This window comes from Microtus pennsylvanicus, chromosome 2 (assembly GCF_037038515.1).
Source record: "Microtus pennsylvanicus isolate mMicPen1 chromosome 2, mMicPen1.hap1, whole genome shotgun sequence".
NCBI lineage: Eukaryota > Metazoa > Chordata > Mammalia > Rodentia > Cricetidae > Microtus > Microtus pennsylvanicus.
In genome coordinates this window covers 96,832,125-96,849,233 of record NC_134580.1, presented here as the reverse complement: position 1 = coordinate 96,849,233, position 17,109 = coordinate 96,832,125, and the positions used below count along the sequence as shown (strand labels likewise).

The 17,109-nt window shown below is 43.3% G+C and overlaps 1 protein-coding gene across 1 annotated transcript in view; it reads right to left on the bottom strand.

The window, feature by feature from the left end:
* Nucleotides 1-2,657: 2,657 nt before the first annotated feature.
* Bub1b (BUB1 mitotic checkpoint serine/threonine kinase B) overlaps nucleotides 2,658-17,109 on the bottom strand; it is a 55,823-nt gene continuing 41,371 nt past the window's right edge. Inside the window, exons 19-23 of the mRNA XM_075961773.1 lie at nucleotides 11,204-11,353; nucleotides 7,930-8,072; nucleotides 5,532-5,703; nucleotides 4,537-4,643; nucleotides 2,658-3,151 (exon numbers count right to left, since the gene is read on the bottom strand). Of these exons, the coding sequence (XP_075817888.1) occupies nucleotides 2,917-3,151; nucleotides 4,537-4,643; nucleotides 5,532-5,703; nucleotides 7,930-8,072; nucleotides 11,204-11,353 (807 nt within the window). The 3' untranslated portion in view covers nucleotides 2,658-2,916. The remainder of the gene's footprint in view (nucleotides 3,152-4,536; nucleotides 4,644-5,531; nucleotides 5,704-7,929; nucleotides 8,073-11,203; nucleotides 11,354-17,109) is intronic.

Here is a 17,109-nt window from a genome sequence, read left to right as displayed (position 1 = left end):
AATAAATAAATCTTTAAAAACTAAGTAAAGGGGGCTGGAAAGATGGCTCAGTGGTTAAGAGCATTGCCTGCTCTTCCAAAGGTCCTGAGTTCAATTCCCAGCAACCACATGGTGGCTCACAGCCATCTGTAATGAGGTCTGGTGCCCTCTTCTGGCCTACAGACATACACACAGACAGAATATTGTATACATAATAAATAAATTAATAAAAAAAAAAAAGAAAAAAAAACAAAAAAACTAAGTAAAAACGAGGACGTGGGTTTGATTCCTGGCACACACATGACAGCTAATGACTATAGTGCCAGTTCCGGGGAATCCAGTCCCCTGGGCACTGGGTCAGTGTGCTGAACAGATACCCAGGCAAAATACCCATACTAAACAAATCTTTAATAAATAACAAAAATGATACAGCTTGCTAAATTTCCCAGAATTTTATTTATTTAATTTTTGAGACAGGGCCCTAGCTGTCCCAGAACTGGCTCTGTAGACCAGGCTGGCTTTGAACTCCCCGAGACGCACCCGTCTCTGCCACCAGGGTTGGGATTAAAGGTGTGAGCCACTACACCTGGCACCCTAGTGTTTTAAACACAGCTGGAAGTGACTGCTTGTCTCACTTCTGTTACCTCTCAGGAGGACTCATGGCAAATTGGTGCTAACAGCGAATGCCTGGCGCCACATGGGTCCCACCGGCGACAATGAGTCTCGGGGGCAGTGAGGGCAGTTGTTAGCACACATAGCGATGTTTGGGTAATGTGAGTTCTTAAGGAAAATTCCTCAGAAAATGTTTAAATTTAGAGAAGATTGCCAAATTGGCTCCTAAGAATGAACCTGCTAATGAGTGGTTGCTTTATTAATCTCACTAGTGTATTTTTCTTTAATATAATAATCTACGTATTTAAAATATATTAGACTTTGAGTATTTTGCCTGTATGTGTGTATGCACACATGTGCCTGGTGCCCTCAGAGGTCAGAAGAGCGTGCTGGATCCCCTGGAACTGGAGTAACAGATGGTTGTGAGCCACCAACCAAGGTCCTCTGGAGAGCAACAAGTGCTCTTAACCTGAGTCATTTCTCCAGCCCCTCAAGAACACAATTTTCATTCTTGTAAATGATGATACAGTTTCAATGTCTTTCATTAGTGGACATTGAAGTTCTCATTGAAGTGTCTGAATAGGTTGTTCATTCCCTGTTTCTGTTCTGTTTTTTATACTTTGGTAAAGGTTTTATTTATTTAGGTGCTGCTCTAGGTATTACAGTTAAGAACTAACGTAAATTTCTTAGAGTTTAAATTGTAGTGGAGGATATGGAAAAAGGGATTTGTATATACAAGCTCACATGAGGAATACTTCCTTGTACACGAGACGGTGAAAGGCACTATGGAAAATACAGAAGGCGAAAAGGGCAGGAAGTAACAGTGAACCCGTGGGATGCATAAGAAGGTCTAGTTCAGAAGAGATCTGATTGAAGGAAGGAAGGCACCCACAGAACTGGAAAACAACTACTTGTCATTTTAGAAACAAAGGTTTGTCCATACAGCAACTTGGCTGCCTAGCCTGCTCAAGAATTCGCTAGATAGAAGCTTATGTTAAAGGCTCTAAATTTCCTGGGCCAATGTAGGAAACTGGGAACTAAGGAGAGCAGAGAGGGGCTTGATTACAGAAAGACACAGGGTCATCATTTTATATTTTCAGTATAAGAAGCAAATTAAATGTTTGAAGAGTTATATTTTGGTTGAGAGAAAAATTTTAGTTATTATTTGGAACCAAATCATGTTTTATGGCTTTAACTGTACAGTTTGCTTAAGTTTTTTTTTGTTTGTTTCGTTTTTCGAAACAGGGTTTCTCTGTGTAACAGCCCTAGCTGTTCTGGAACTAGCTCTGTAGACCAGGCTGGTCTCAAACGCACAGAGATCCATCTCTCTCTGCCTTCCAAAGGCTGGGATTAAAGGTGTGCACCACCACCACAAGGCTTGCTTAATATTTTAAATTGAGATATTTACTTAGGAGTTTCTGCTTCCTAGCGTTCATAGAGCAGTAAGTAACTACGGGAAAGTCAGGTCTAACATGGAGGAACATCAAATAACATCGATTGCTTTAATATGAAATAAACAACTAGATGACTTTAATTACCCTTATTGAAAAAAAGCAAACCCCTCAAGGCCAAGAGCAGCTGGTGCTCTTCTCTGGTGTCCAGTGTCTCATCAGACTTACTCTCTCAAATTAGTCCACATTTCCGAGTCCCCTAGGTTCTGACCCCTGCTTCCTCAAGTCAAGGAAAGCCATCTTCTATCCCCTCAGCAATCCTTGCTCCCCTCTGCACCAAACGACAGAAGGTGAAGTATTCCGTTCCAAAAGATTGGTAGGTGCTTTTGGCAACCACAAAATAAAACTGCAAACACTCAGATGTGAGCCATGTGCAAAACACAACTTTGAAACCTCAGAAAAGTTGGTCTTGGGCACATAGTATAACCTGTTTCCATTCGGGCATCTGCTCGAGGCCAGAGACACCTGAACAAGGGCCGACCAGCTACTCGTTACAGCCCGATGGCAGCTGCTCTAAATCCAGGACACATAAGTTTCCATGGTAAAATAATCCCTTTCCAAAATTAAACCATTCATCAGCTTAGTTTACAAATGTAGATGAAATACCAGAAGTACAAATTTAACAAAAACTTTTTTATTGTAACATACATGGTGAGTGCAAGAGAACACGCTGTAAAATCACAAAAGAGAAAAGCAGAGGGGAAAGTAGAAACAGGCTAAAAAGTACCCTTTTGTACAGAACCCATTTTGAGTAAAATAGGTGAGGCTGTCAGGGCAGTGTTCTGTTAAAACCATGCCACTCAGAGTAAACTGGAGAAAGAACTGGTAGTGTGTCCAAGTGTGCGCAGGCCAGCTTCCCACAACACAGCACAGCTTAGGAGGCAAGGACCTGTGAGGGGCTTGTCTGTCTGTCCTGCTGGAGGAGCAAAGCTCCAGGACTAATTACCTTCCCCACCTTCCACAAGGCTTTGTCCAGGTGACTGTGGAATGTGGTGTCAAAAAGTCCATTCATTTCTGCTGCGAGCTCCCTCAGGACAGACACTGTGGACTCATTACTGGCATTCAGAATCCGCACAAAGAATTTATTCCATAATTCACCGTCCTTTAGCCTAAGAAAATATAAAAATCATTTCTAGCAAGATCAGGTATATGAAGATTAGAATTCTTTCAGTTTAACCCAGCAGTCCATCAATGTGCTAAAGTGACGCAGGGTAATACCCAGCGATCTAAGGCTGGAGAGCTGTGGGAAGTTTAGGGAAGAACCACAAAAATCAGTCTACCGTGGTGGTGTGCAATGCACCAAGGGAAAGCCACTCACTCTCTCACCCAAGCCTGCAGATCTCTTCTGTACACTAAGATGAGTAATGTCTCCTGGCCTCTCTCCTCTATGAACGGTACAAAGAAATTGCTTCCCCTCTAACTTTCCTGACTCCCACCTCAGGGGTCTGTCACACTCACAGTTCTCTGAATGCTCAACTTGATTAAAGTACCTTGCTTACTTATTCTTGTTGTCTGTTTCTGGAAAACACCCGCTGCTACAGAGGGCAGGGATGCTAGGAGAGGCCAGCTCACCCCATCTGTCTGCCTGTGTTAGCTACACCTCGCTGGTCCACAGCTAACTGGAGATGCCTATTGACCCAAACATCTTAAAAGTAGGCTTCAAGCTATTTTATTAACTTATTTATTATTGCTGTTATCTGAGACAAGGTCTCACTGTCTAGCCCTGGTTGGTTTTGAACCTCTTCCTCCCAAGTGCTGGGGTTAAAGGTACGAGCCACCATCTCAGGCTCAAACCTACTTTAAAAATATATACAAGAGACAAATGTGATTGATCAAGTTCTAAGCCAAACGAAGAAGAAAATACAACTTAATGTTTTGGAGAGGAAGTAGGGGAAGGGGCACTAAATCTTCAACACTGATTTAAAGTGAAGACAAACTTAAGAGCAGGCAGTAAGTCATTACTTGGTGAGCTTCTGTGGGGGAGCCTCTGGAGGGCATGCTATCTCCCAGATTCACAACAGGCCTAAGGAGCCCGGGGTGCACCAGAGGAGGCTGTTTTATGGCTTTGTCCTATCTACTCCTTAAATAAATGTAGTCTAAAGTTAGTATATAATTTGGAAACTTAACTCTCTTCTTAAAACAATTAACTTTTGATAAACATAGCTGTTAAAAAGACTAACACCAATTGGTTAGAAAATTATTTCTCTAAAATGTTTCTAATAGTTCTAAACCAAGAAATGTCTAAACTCCTATGTGCTATACCAAGGTTCAGCATGCCTGAAAGTCAGGAAGGAGAGTCTATGCCTTAGTTTCAGTCGGCAATTCTTTCCCCCTGTATTATGTGCTCAGCAGATACTCTAGCAAGCGTAGAGAGAGATCACTGGAATTACAGCACTTGGTTTAGGAAACTAAGGTTACCTCCACAGCAGAAACCGCTGAGAAAGGGGGGGAACTGTTGGGATGGGTGGAAACCCCTGCACGGTACAGTACTTACTCAGAAGTATTTTGGCTAAGTTTCCAGAAGAGTCCATCCTGGAAGACCTGCAGGTGTCTCTTGAACAACAGTAAGTGTGCTAGGTCTGCTATACCCAACAGATCCACCTGAAATCACAAAACGTACCATGGACTAAAGTCGCCTGTTTCTATTATGAACTTATAGAGTTGAAAAGCATGACAGAGCTAAACTGTGTATCTTATGACATATTTTAGTAGATGTTCTTATCTTTTCAGGATGGGGGAAGCCCCTCAAAGAAATGGCCAGAGATAACCTAAAGGATCATCATCATCATCATCATTACTGTTTGTTTTTTGCAATCAGGGTTTCTCTGTGTAGCCTTATCTGTCCTGGAACTCACTCTGCAGACCAGGCTGACCTCAAACTCACAGAGATCCTCCTGCCTTTGCCTGGCAGGTGCTGGGTTTAAAGGTGTGTGTCACGACCACATGGCTAAGGGATTATTTTTAACAGCCAAAGACAACAGATGACCTGTCAAATCACATGAGCACAAGACTCCAGCTTCAGGTACACGCTACCTGTTCAGTCAGTTAACAACTTATGACCAGAGCTAACTCAGAAGATGTCTGCATGTAGAACAATCGTACTGACACTTCACATCTGCCCTAGTGCTCTTCTCATAGACATCCCTGCATTTAGTCCTCACAAGTCTGAGGTATAAAGGGCAGAGAATACTATCTTTACTGCAGGGTGAAAACAAAGAGAATAATTCATAAGAGATGGCACGGATGGTGAGGAACAGAAATGGCCGGAGTACTTAAGTTACTCAGTTATGTATTTGCATGTGTATGTATGTTTACACCCTTGAGTGCTAATAGAAAGATGGCTTCGTCTAAGTTGCATGGTGACACAATATTTGGAAATGTGGTCATCTTTTCTAGGCAAGTCAGTGGCAGTAGCCTTCACAGCACATCGAGGTAAGGAGGAACCTAAGAAATGCTCTCCGTATTTGCTCAGGCTTGTCTTCCACTTACCTGGTAGGGAGAAGAACAGTTCTCCAGGATCTTTTGTCCTTCCAGGGTCTGTACAGTCCGAAAGCCACTGAAGGAAAAAGCATCTAGCTGTACCCTCAGGTCAACGCTGTAGGAAAAGTTCACGATCTTCACAGCGTGATCGTTCTTATTGCAATCATAGGGATCGTGGATTCTGATTCAGAGTCAAGAGGAGAAAAATAGAAACAGGCTGTGAAAGCAAGTTTATTTTCTTCCTTAAGGACCACAGGTGTGTCTTAGCCTTGCCAACAGTGCCCTCCAGTGGCTAGTTAGGAAAATGCACACATAGTAGTAGTCATGACAAGGCCAGTTCAAAGGGTTAAGATTGATTTGGCACAGTGCGTGGCCACCACAGGACATTCTCCAGTTTTTAGACTACACAATAAGTACTGGAAGTAGAAGCAGGTTTGTCCCATGCAGGTGCCATTGCCCTTGTTACTGTAATAGGTGGGCTTTCCAAGAACAAAGGTTCCTCCTCTAAAGGTTAATGAAAAGCAATTTATGGGGGCCGGGCGATGGTGGCGCACGCCTTTAATCCCAGCACTCGGGAGGCAGAGGTAGGCGGATCTCTGTGAGTTCGAGACCAGCCTGGTCGACAGAGCTAGTTCCAGGACAGGCTCCAAAGCCACAGAGAAACCCTGTCTCGGAAAACCAAAAAAAAAAAGCAATTTATGGGAAAAAGACAAGATCTCCTGAGCAAATCAGGAGCATGGAACCCATAGGAGAGGGTTGAAGGGGAGGGGAAAAGCAGGGAGGGGAGCAGAGAAAAATGTAGAGCTCAATTTAAAAAAAAAAGCAATTAAAAAAAAAGAAAAGCAATTTATAGGGTTTTTAGTGAGCTGCTATGTTGTAAAGTTTCCTGTTTCAATTACCCCAATAGCACGTTTTTTGGTAACCCCATCTCTTACTTCCTAAAAAAAAAAAAGCCCTTCAAAACACAAACTTACGATCAAGTAAGTATATTTCATATAATAGTTTTTTGTTATGAATACCAAGAAACAATTTGACGGAGAGAAAAAAATCAACTCTTTCTGCATGTTTATTTTGCTTCCTTTCTCTATTAGTCCTCCAGTTCGCCTCTGGGACAAATGCAGGTCTCCCATCCAGGCTTTACCTGACCTGGAGCACACACCTCTGCAGCAGGACTTTAGAGTTTACGGCAGCTCCAATTGTTCCTTGGCAGAGATCTGACTTAATCTTGTTTTTTAAAACTATGATCACTTAAAACATTTTTTAACCTAGTGGTGGTAGCGCACACACCAGCACTTGGGAGGCAGCTGGATCCTGTGAGTTCGAGGCCAGCCTGGTCTACAGAGTGAGTTCCAGAACAGCCAAAGATAACACAAAGAAACTCTGTCTCCAAAAAAAACCACCCCAAAACAAAACATTTTTTCTAAGCTTGAAGGAGTGTGTTTCCCGGATTAATGAAGAACATCTCTCTCTCTCTCACACACACACACACCATCTCCTCAGCACATTGCCAAGGGCAAAACCTCTTTTCCTCCCCACTCCCTGGGGATCAAACCCAGGTTACCAATCTCATTACCATCAAGCAATATTCCCACCCCTCAATCTTGTCTTCCTCACAAATTATGTGAACAATGAACTTAGTGACTTCAAAAGTCTTTTTCTAGGGGGCTGAAGATGTCTTAGTTAAGTTGCTCTTGCAGAAAACCAGGGCTCAATTTCTAGACTCTGCATGGTGGTATACAACCATCTATAGCTTTAGTTCCAGGGGATCCTATGCCCTCTCCTGACCACCACCTGGCATCGAGCATGCCATGCAGACAAACACTCACACATAAAGAAATAAAATAAAATGTATAGTGGAGCATGGTGACACACACTTTAATCCCAGCACTTGGTAGGCAAGGCAGGTGGATCTCTGTGAGTTCAAGGCCAGTCTGGTCTACTAAGTAAGTGCCAGGCCAGTCAGGACTATGCAGAAAAACCCTGTCTCAAAAAACAAAACAAACAAAACATATAAATATGTATATATACATAATAAAAATAACAATAAAAAGGCTTTCTTGCTTTTAGTATCTTATGACTATAAAATCTTTCCTGTCAAATTTGTTAAATAAAAAGATAAAGTCCTTTTGTTTCTTATCCTGGTGTTAAGCTGAAGTCCAGGCTTAAGCTCACAAGGCAAGCACTCTGCCACCAACACGTTCACAGCCACGGGATCCATTCCTAGTGCCCACATGGCAGCTTACAAACATCTTACATGTGTAAGTCCAGCCTCAGTGGGCACCAGGCATGCAAGAGGCGCACAGACAAACAAGCACGAAAAACACACACATTTCTTTAAGGCATAAATATGAAAATTATCCGTGTTTTCAAAAAAAGTGGCCCATGTAGGAAGATAAAAAGGCCCCACCTGTTTCTGAGGATCAGACTCTGTGGGCTCAGGTCTCCATGGACTATCTCAGCTTGGTGAAGCTTCTCCACTATTGTCAAGAGGTTATAAATAATCAAGACTACTATTTCCTGAGTCACAAGTTCACTGTGCTGAAGAAGATCCTGACAACAGAAAGACAGAAAACTGTTTCTCCCTGGTGTACATGCAGCGTCATCCCCTGACAATCACTCTTATGCACTTCCTTCTGGTCCCCACAGCTTTAAAATGAGGTCTCCTGAATACTGGGAGGTTTAATGAGACGGTGGGCAAAGAGCATAAGAAAAAGGAAAGGTGCGCTTGCTGCCCAGCCAGAAGACCCTTGTGCTCCCTGAAATCTACAGAGTGGACAAAAGAACCGACTTCTGCAAGCTGTTCCCTGATTGCCACATGCATGTGCACGCTCACCTACATGTAAACACACATATAAAGTAAAACATTAATTTTTTTTTTATATTTTGGTAGCAAAATCTGAAGAACACAGCAAAGAATAAAATGATATATTGTATCTGGATCCAGGGGAGACAGAATAGTCAAGACAAAAATTTTATTTTGCTTTAAATGAGTTGATAATTATTCTAGTTAGGTGACTCATTCATTTCCTTCACGTCCCAGAATAAAATGCTAAAAATACCAAATAGGGACTTGATCAAAACCACTGGAGAAGAAGGTCAGGGAGGTAGCTCACTGGCAAAGCGATTACCTAGATGTACAGGTAATCCCCAGCACTAACACCAACCAGAACCCTCTACCTTTTAAAAAAATTAATTAATTAATTAATTAAATAAAATAAAAGCCAAGCATGGTGGTGCATACCTTTAATCCCAGCACTTGGGAGGGAGAGGCAGCTGGATCTCTGAGTTTGAGACCAGCCTGGTCTACAAAGTGAGTGCTAGGACAGACAAGGCTGTTACACAGAGAAACCCTGTCTTGAAAAACTAAAAAACAAAACAAAACAAACAAAAGAACCCCAACCAGCCAATGAAGAATCACCTGAGAAAAGAAGGAGTCACTAAAACGTCTCAATTTGAATTGAACGTTTGGTGCATCCGGAAGCCTGAGGCAGAGACTCGTGGGTTTGAGGCCAGCCAGGCCTATACACTTAAGTCTGATGCCTGAAACCTATGGAGAATTATCCTATACACTTCAGTCTGATCCCTGGAACCTATGGAGAATTATCCTATACACTTCAGTCTGATCCCTGGGACCTATGGAGAATTATCCTTGAACCTCCACATGTATACCATGTATACACTTCAGTCTGACCCCTGGAACCTATGGAGAATTATCCTATACACTTCAGTCTGATCCCTGGGACCTATGGAGAATTATCCTCGAACCTCCACATGTATACCATGTATACACTTCAGTCTGACCCCTGGAACCTATGGAGAATTATCCTATACACTTCAGTCTGATCCCTGGGACCTATGGAGAATTATCCTCGAACCTCCACATGTATACCATGTATACACTTCAGTCTGATCCCTGGGACCTATGGAGAATTATCCTATACACTTCAGTCTGATCCCTGGGACCTATGGAGAATTATCCTATACACTTAAGTCTGATCCCTGGGACCTATGGGGAATTATCCTCGAACCTCCACATGTATACCATGTATACACTTCAGTCTGATCCCTGGAACCTATGGAGAATTATCCTATACACTTCAGTCTGATCCCTGGGACCTATGGAGAATTATCCTCGAACCTCCACATGTATACCATGTATACACTTCAGTCTGATCCCTGGGACCTATGGAGAATTATCCTATACACTTCAGTCTGATCCCTGGGACCTATGGAGAATTATCCTATACACTTCAGTCTGATCCCTGGGACCTATGGAGAATTATCCTATACACTTCAGTCTGATCCCTGGGACCTATGGAGAATTATCCTATACACTTAAGTCTGATCCCTGGGACCTATGGGGAATTATCCTCGAACCTCCACATGTATACCATGTATACACTTCAGTCTGATCCCTGGGACCTATGGAGAATTATCCTATACACTTCAGTCTGATCCCTGGAACCTATGGAGAATTATCCTCGAACCTCCACATGTATACCATGTATACACTTCAATCTGACCCCTGGAACCTATGGAGAATTATCCTATACACTTAAGTCTGATCCCTGGGACCTATGGGGAATTATCCTATACACTTCAGTCTGATCCCTGGAACCTATGGAGAATTATCCTATACACTTCAGTCTGATCCCTGGAACCTATGGAGAATTATCCTCGAACCTCCACATGTATACCATGGCGCGTGCACACACAATACGTGTTAAATAAATAAAAATTAAAAACTGGCTTGTTTCTAGATGGCTGAAAGGAATTTTGTATTAAATATTTTAAAATTTTAATTACAATTATGTGTGTGTGCCCATGCCATGATATGAGTGGAAACCAGAGACAACGTACAGGATTCAATTCTCTCTCGTTACAGTTCGGGCCCGGGGGAATCAAACTCAGGTCATCAGACCTGGCACCAAGTGCCCCCTGCTGAGCCGCCTCACCAGCCCTGCATTAAACATCTTTCGCAGATGTAGTGCAAATTTCTTCTTTTCATTCTAAGTTGTATGTTCTGAGCATTATCACCAACCTGAAGGGTAGAACAATTTATATACTGGTACCAAACGATATGGCCATCTTGGTACTTCACCAACCTGAAGGGTAGAACAATTTATATACTGGTACCAAACGATATGGCCATCTTGGTACTTCACCAACCTGAAGGGTAGAACAATTTATATACTGGTACCAAACAATATGGCCATCTTGGTACTTCACCAACCTGAAGGGTAGAACAATTTATATACTGGTACCAAACGATATGGCCATCTTGGTACTTCACCAACCTGAAGGGTAGAACAATTTATATACTGGTACCAAACGACATGGCCATCTTGGTACTTCACCAACCTGAAGGGTAGAACAATTTATATACTGGTACCAAACGACATGGCCATCTTGGTACTTCACCAACCTGAAGGGTAGAACAATTTATATACTGGTACCAAACGATATGGCCATCTTGGTACTTCACCAACCTGAAGGGTAGAACAATTTATATACTGGTACCAAACGACATGGCCATCTTGGTACTTCACCAACCTGAAGGGTAGAACAATTTATATACTGGTACCAAACGACATGGCCATCTTGGTACTTCACCAACCTGAAGGGTAGAACAATTTATATACTGGTACCAAACGATATGGCCATCTTGGTACTTCACCAACCTGAAGGGTAGAACAATTTATATACTGGTACCAAACGATATGGCCATCTTGGTACTGGCAACAGCTGCAGAGCGGGTCACAGTCCTCATTTAGACGCTCCCTTAACTTGAGGTTGATATAGAAATCCCATGGGACAGGTTGAAAAGATGCCTGTAAGATATAATATTTCACAAGTAAAGGCAATTAGAATATGTGGTGATGGCTGAGAGACTGAAGACATGGTCTCACTACGTAGCCCTGCCTGGCCTAGAACTCTCATATAGACCAGGTTAGCCTTGAACTCATGGAGCTCCACCTACCTCTGCCTCCTAAGATAAAAAGTGTCTACTACCTTGCCTGGCTGGAAGACACATGTCTTAGTCATAAAGAACAAAAATCATACTATTTGTAAGAAAAGAAAGTAGACAGAAATGAAGATTATGTTAAGTAGAGAAGCCAAACACAGAAGGACAAATGCCTGTGTTTTCTATTTGACTATGCACGCATGAAAGCAGGAGGGGAGAAACGAGAGTAAAGCACAACTATTTATACATATACACATCTACGTATAATGAACCCATTACTTTGTTTGCTACCTAAAACCAGCCAACCAACCCAAAACACAGTAACAACAAAAACTGCAGAATTTAGGAGGCAGAGGCAGGAGGACTAACACAAATTTAGGCTAGCCTGGTCTACATACTGAATTCCAGACCAGCCAGGGCTTCAGAATGAGACCCTGTCTAAAACAAAGGCAATAAATTCTCCACATTTCTTCCACCCTTAATCCCTGTTCTATTGCTGTGAAGAGACACCATGGTCAAGGCAACTCTTATAAAGGAAAGCATTTAGTTGGGGGCTTGCTTAGTTTCAGAGGTTAGTCCATTATCGTCATGGTGGGGAGTATGGCAGATGTGCCAGAGAAGGACCAGAGTTCCACAACCTGATGCTTGGGGGGGGGGGGGGGGGAGTGGACGAGAGAGGAGACTCCCTCTGGGCTGGCATGGGTTTTGCAAGCTAGACACCCACCCCCAGTGACATACTCCCTCTAACATGGCCATACCTACCAATCCTTCTCATCCTATCAAAGAGTTACATTCCCTGGTGACTAAGTATTTAAATATATAAACTTATGGGGGCTATCCTCATTTAAATCACTACACAGACCTTCTGATATTCAAGCAAATATAAACTAAAATGTAATTTTAAAAAGCATAATCAGGAGGCTGGAGAGATGGCTCAGTGGTTAAGAGCACTGGCTGCTATTCCAGGTCCTGAGTCCCAGCCTCCACATGGTGGCTCACAACCATCTATGGGGATGTGATGCTTCCTTTTGACATAAAGGAGTACATGCAGTTAGAGTATTCATGCCCACAAAATAAAAAGCATAATCTGGCCAGGCACAGTGGTACAGCCTTTGACCCCAGCACTCTATACCAACCAGGGCTACATAGTAAGACCCGGTCAAAAACACCAAAAACAAACCAACAAAAACCAAAGCATAGCCTATACACAAGAACAGAGGAGCGGTACAGTCCTGGGAGCGGGAGAGAACAGAATGGACACACGTGGAGGACACAGCAGAGCAGCCTTGGCACACAGGCCCTGCTGAACAGTCCTGCAGCACCGGCCAGGTGGGGTTGGATGCAGCCACGCGAGTGCCTGAACCACACTGAGGAGTCCTGTAGCCCAGCTCGACAGCCACTTCCTCCTCTACAGAAGATCATTTCCAGGTGTACAAGGCAAGAGGACTGAACTAGAAGCCCAGCCCCATGGGATGGGGTGGGGTGGGAGCTAGGTCGCACAGACCATGCCACTTCTCCACTACCCTGGGCAGGAAATGAGAAGCCTTCTTTCAGAGAGCCAACCAGTTCAAGATGTAGCAGTTGGTGGGTTTCCAACAAACTGCCAAAACTACACCATCTGCAGTGCCGTCCACACTGTCGGGGTCTCTCTATACACACACAGCTTCCAACTAGACTTTAGTGTTACACACCTAACTCCAGTGAGAGCAAAACACTCCACGCTGCTAATACGAAGACAATTTTAAATAGATGAAAAGAAAACAGGTGGGGGGAAGGGTGGGGAGGGGGAAGATTGTTTTTTCCTCCCTCCTTTAGAAAAGCACTTCATTGTGTGCGTGTGTGTGCGTGTGTGTGTGTGTCACTGCATGGGTGAGAAAGTGACAGGACAGCTGCGGGAGTTGGCAGTGTTCTTCCATGCAGCTGCAGGGACTGAACTTCAGGTTGTCAGCCTTGGTGGCCAGCCTGGTCTACAGAATAAGCTCCAGGACATCCACAAACAACTATTACTGCACAGATGCCAAGAGCTGCCATGGAGCATACAGCAGGTGGGCGACCCATCAGACACATGGTTCCCTAGTGGGGAACCGCACCTGGAAAGGCCGTGGGGTCACTGGTGTGGAAAGCAGTTGCTCCTGTTTGTAATTTCGCTCATGAGTCACTTCGTTTCTTCCCTAAAAACTTGATTTTTTCCTAAGAACAGCTTTTAGTGTATTCCAACTGCTGTGTTTTATCTTGTGAAAATGTCCATCTACTGGGCACACAGATAACTGTGGACGGTCAGAAGGATGATTCCTGCTCTCTGTAGAATACCGATGAACAGAAATACCAGGCTATCTTACATTACTCAGATGGACACAGGATTCTCAGTCACAAAGACAGCCTCTTACACAGACAGCTGCTTTAGACTTCAGAGCAGATTCAAAACAGGCTGGTTGCTCCTAGAGACAAATACATGAGGTCATTTTTTCCCCAGGTGTTGTTTTACTAATTCAAGGTCAGAGTTTGAAGGAACTTTAGTCTGTGTGTACTCCGTGACCTCAAGGTCCAGCCAACTGTTTACCGTCTGGGAACCCTCACCAGGAGCTACGTGTAAGAGCATTGTTGCTCACTGGCTGGTCACTGTGACATTCCTAGTCTGAAAGACACTATGTGACTTATCTTGGGTTTTGAGAAGGGGTCGGGCCCTAAAAATGTAACTTGTCCAGAGTTTGTGTGCGGGAGAGCAGAGAGCAGGGAGTGGGGACAGAGACACAGAGTGGAGGTGTTGAGAGAAGGCTGCTGGGGAAAGAGACGTGTGAGAGATGAAGACGCAGCATGAGAGGGAGAGTGGTGGATGAAGGACCGCTATGGAAGTGTGTGTGTGAGAGAGAGCGTGTGGGACCTACTGCAGAGAGGGGCTGCACTTAGAGCTGTCTGACGTGCTGTGTGCTGAGGGGACGTGTAAATGAGATGTAGCTGTGGCTGTGTGCAGACTTGTAACTGTGGAGCCAAGGACAATGAGGCTGGATAGAAGAAAGAGATGGGGAGGAAAAATGCATGTGAAAGAAAGACACGTAGTCATGTGAGAAGAGATGTAACTGAAACATGTAACTGAGCAGGAGACAGACGTATGTAAGACAGACTGTCAAGATAAAGACACTATTTAAGCTGAAGTAAAGAGGTCTATTTAACCCTCAGATAGTAAGGGTCTAGCTACCCTCAGATAAAAATTTTTCTTAGTCCCGCTCCTCTGAGGTTTTTCTTTTTATTACCCTGGAGCAGAACCTAGGAACTGGCCTCTCTTGGTCAGTGTTACATGGAGAAACCTATCTCCCAAAACAAAACAAAACAAAACAAAAACAAAAAAAAGAAAAAAACTAGCTGGGCATTAGTGACTACTCATGCCTTTAATCCCAGCATTTTGGATGCAGAAGCTAGTGGATGTTCTACAGAGTGGGTTCTAGAACAGCCGGACACAGAGAAACCCTGCCTTGAGAATAAACAACAGCAACAACAAAAAATAAAAATAAATAAAAAGCCCATTTGAAAGAAATGCAAAACCTATAAAGAGACTGAAATTACAGTTGATAAAATCATCTTCTAAATCTATAGATTGTACATTGCAGGATTCAACCAACCATGGATGGACATGACTTGAGGGGTGATGGGAACAACACACAATAAATATGGACATTATGTTAGTATTGTAAGTGGCCCAGGGATGACTTAAAGCATATTATAGTGGATGTCAGTCTATAGAAAGGACTTGAATATCCTCAGGTTTGGGTATCTCAAATGGGAGGGAGGTGTCTTAGAATCAATCCTCCACAACTACCGAGTATAGTTTATTTATGTTTTCATAAATAAAGCGTGAATAATATCAGAAAGGCAAAGCTAAGCCACTAGAGGCCAGGCAGTAGCATCACACACCTTTAATACCAGGATTTGAGGGACAGAGGCAAATGGAGTTCAAGGCCACCCTGAGCTACACAAGATCAATGCAGTAACAAATCCAGATGGTGGTGGCTCACACCTTTAATCCCAACACTAGAGGGAGGGGAGAGAGGCTCTGGCTGCTTAGTCTGAGGTCACCCAGCCATGGTAGAGGTAAGACTTTTCTAGTGACTGGCTGCTTTGCTTTTCTAATTTTTAGGTTGAACCCCAATATCTGTCTCTGAGTTTTTATTATTTGTGCTACAACTGAGACATGATTGCACTACAGAAAGCAGGACAAAGGAGAAGCTAGAGGGATAAAAACATTTCACTTTAATTCTATCTGCCTGTATGTAGTGCACACCCTCAGAAGAGCATTGCAGACCCCGGAGCTGGAGTCCCAGGTGGTTGTGAGCTGTCCAGTGTGGGTGCTGGGAATCAAACTCGGGTCCTCTCTAACAGCAGTAAGTGCTCTGAACCATCTCTCCAGTCCCATAAATGAGGGGGAGGAAGGGAAGGAAGAACACAGAGGAAATAAGGGTTGGTGACATGGCTCAGTGAGTAAAGGTGTTTTGGTTTTTTTCTTTTCATCAAGTCCAGAACCACATGATAAGAGAGAACACAGGCCTAAAACTTGTCCTTGGATCTACACCTACACATCTATACCTACACACCTACGCATACGCACACGCACGCACACACACGTGGGCACATACACACACATACAAATACATGCTAAACAAATAAATGATTGTCCAGGAAAAACCTATAACCTAATATGAGAAATTACAAATTGAGAAAGCAGAAAATTGAAATAATTTTTTTCAAAGAAAATGTCAAGACTGAAAGAATAAATGTCCACTGACTTTTCTATCTGCCCAGCACACAGGCAATAAGTGTGTAATCACTATGTGCTGGCAACAAACAAGACTACAGGATCTAGAGATAGGGAGAGATTTCACACAAAGTTACTGGAATTAATAAGTCAGCTGGCCAGACCTGCAGATCCAAAGCTACAGGGTCTCCATGACACAAGGCAACAACAGTATAGACAAGAAGTCCCATAGAGGGCCCAGTACCAAGGGTGTAGCAGAAGCAGCAGCCTTGAACCAGACCAATGACTCACTGTAATGAACACTGACACATGAAGATGTATGGACTAAAGAGAACACTGGATGACTCGTGTGTCACAATACAGCTTCAGGGCCAAGACTTTGTTTGTTTTTGTTTTAAATTTTATTTTATTTTGGGGAAGGGAATTTGCAAGAGCAAAGGGTGGATATGAAGGGATGTGGGAATGAAGGGATCGGAATGCATGATGTGAAATCCAAAGAATCAATAAAAAGTTTTAAAAAAGAAGAAAAAAAAAACATAGCTCAACTGGGCATGGTGGAACATCCCTGCAGTCAAAGCATCCAGGAGGCAGCAGAGACAGGAGAATTGTTAGTTTGAGGGCTACATAGCAAGACCCTATCTCAAACCCCAAGACAACCCCCACTTCATACAAAAGCTCCACTGCACTTCTGGAACTTGAAGGCCTGAAGTGGCTGACCCCTGCCTTTATTCCCTTTGTGCTGACTCTTTTAAAACCAGCCAAAAGCTAAAGACTGTGAGGTTGGACCCCAGCCAAAAGCGAAAACACAATGTTACCACATGCGTTAGAATAAAATCAAGTGAATGCCCATGCCCAGGTGTGCTTGGTTTGGGTTC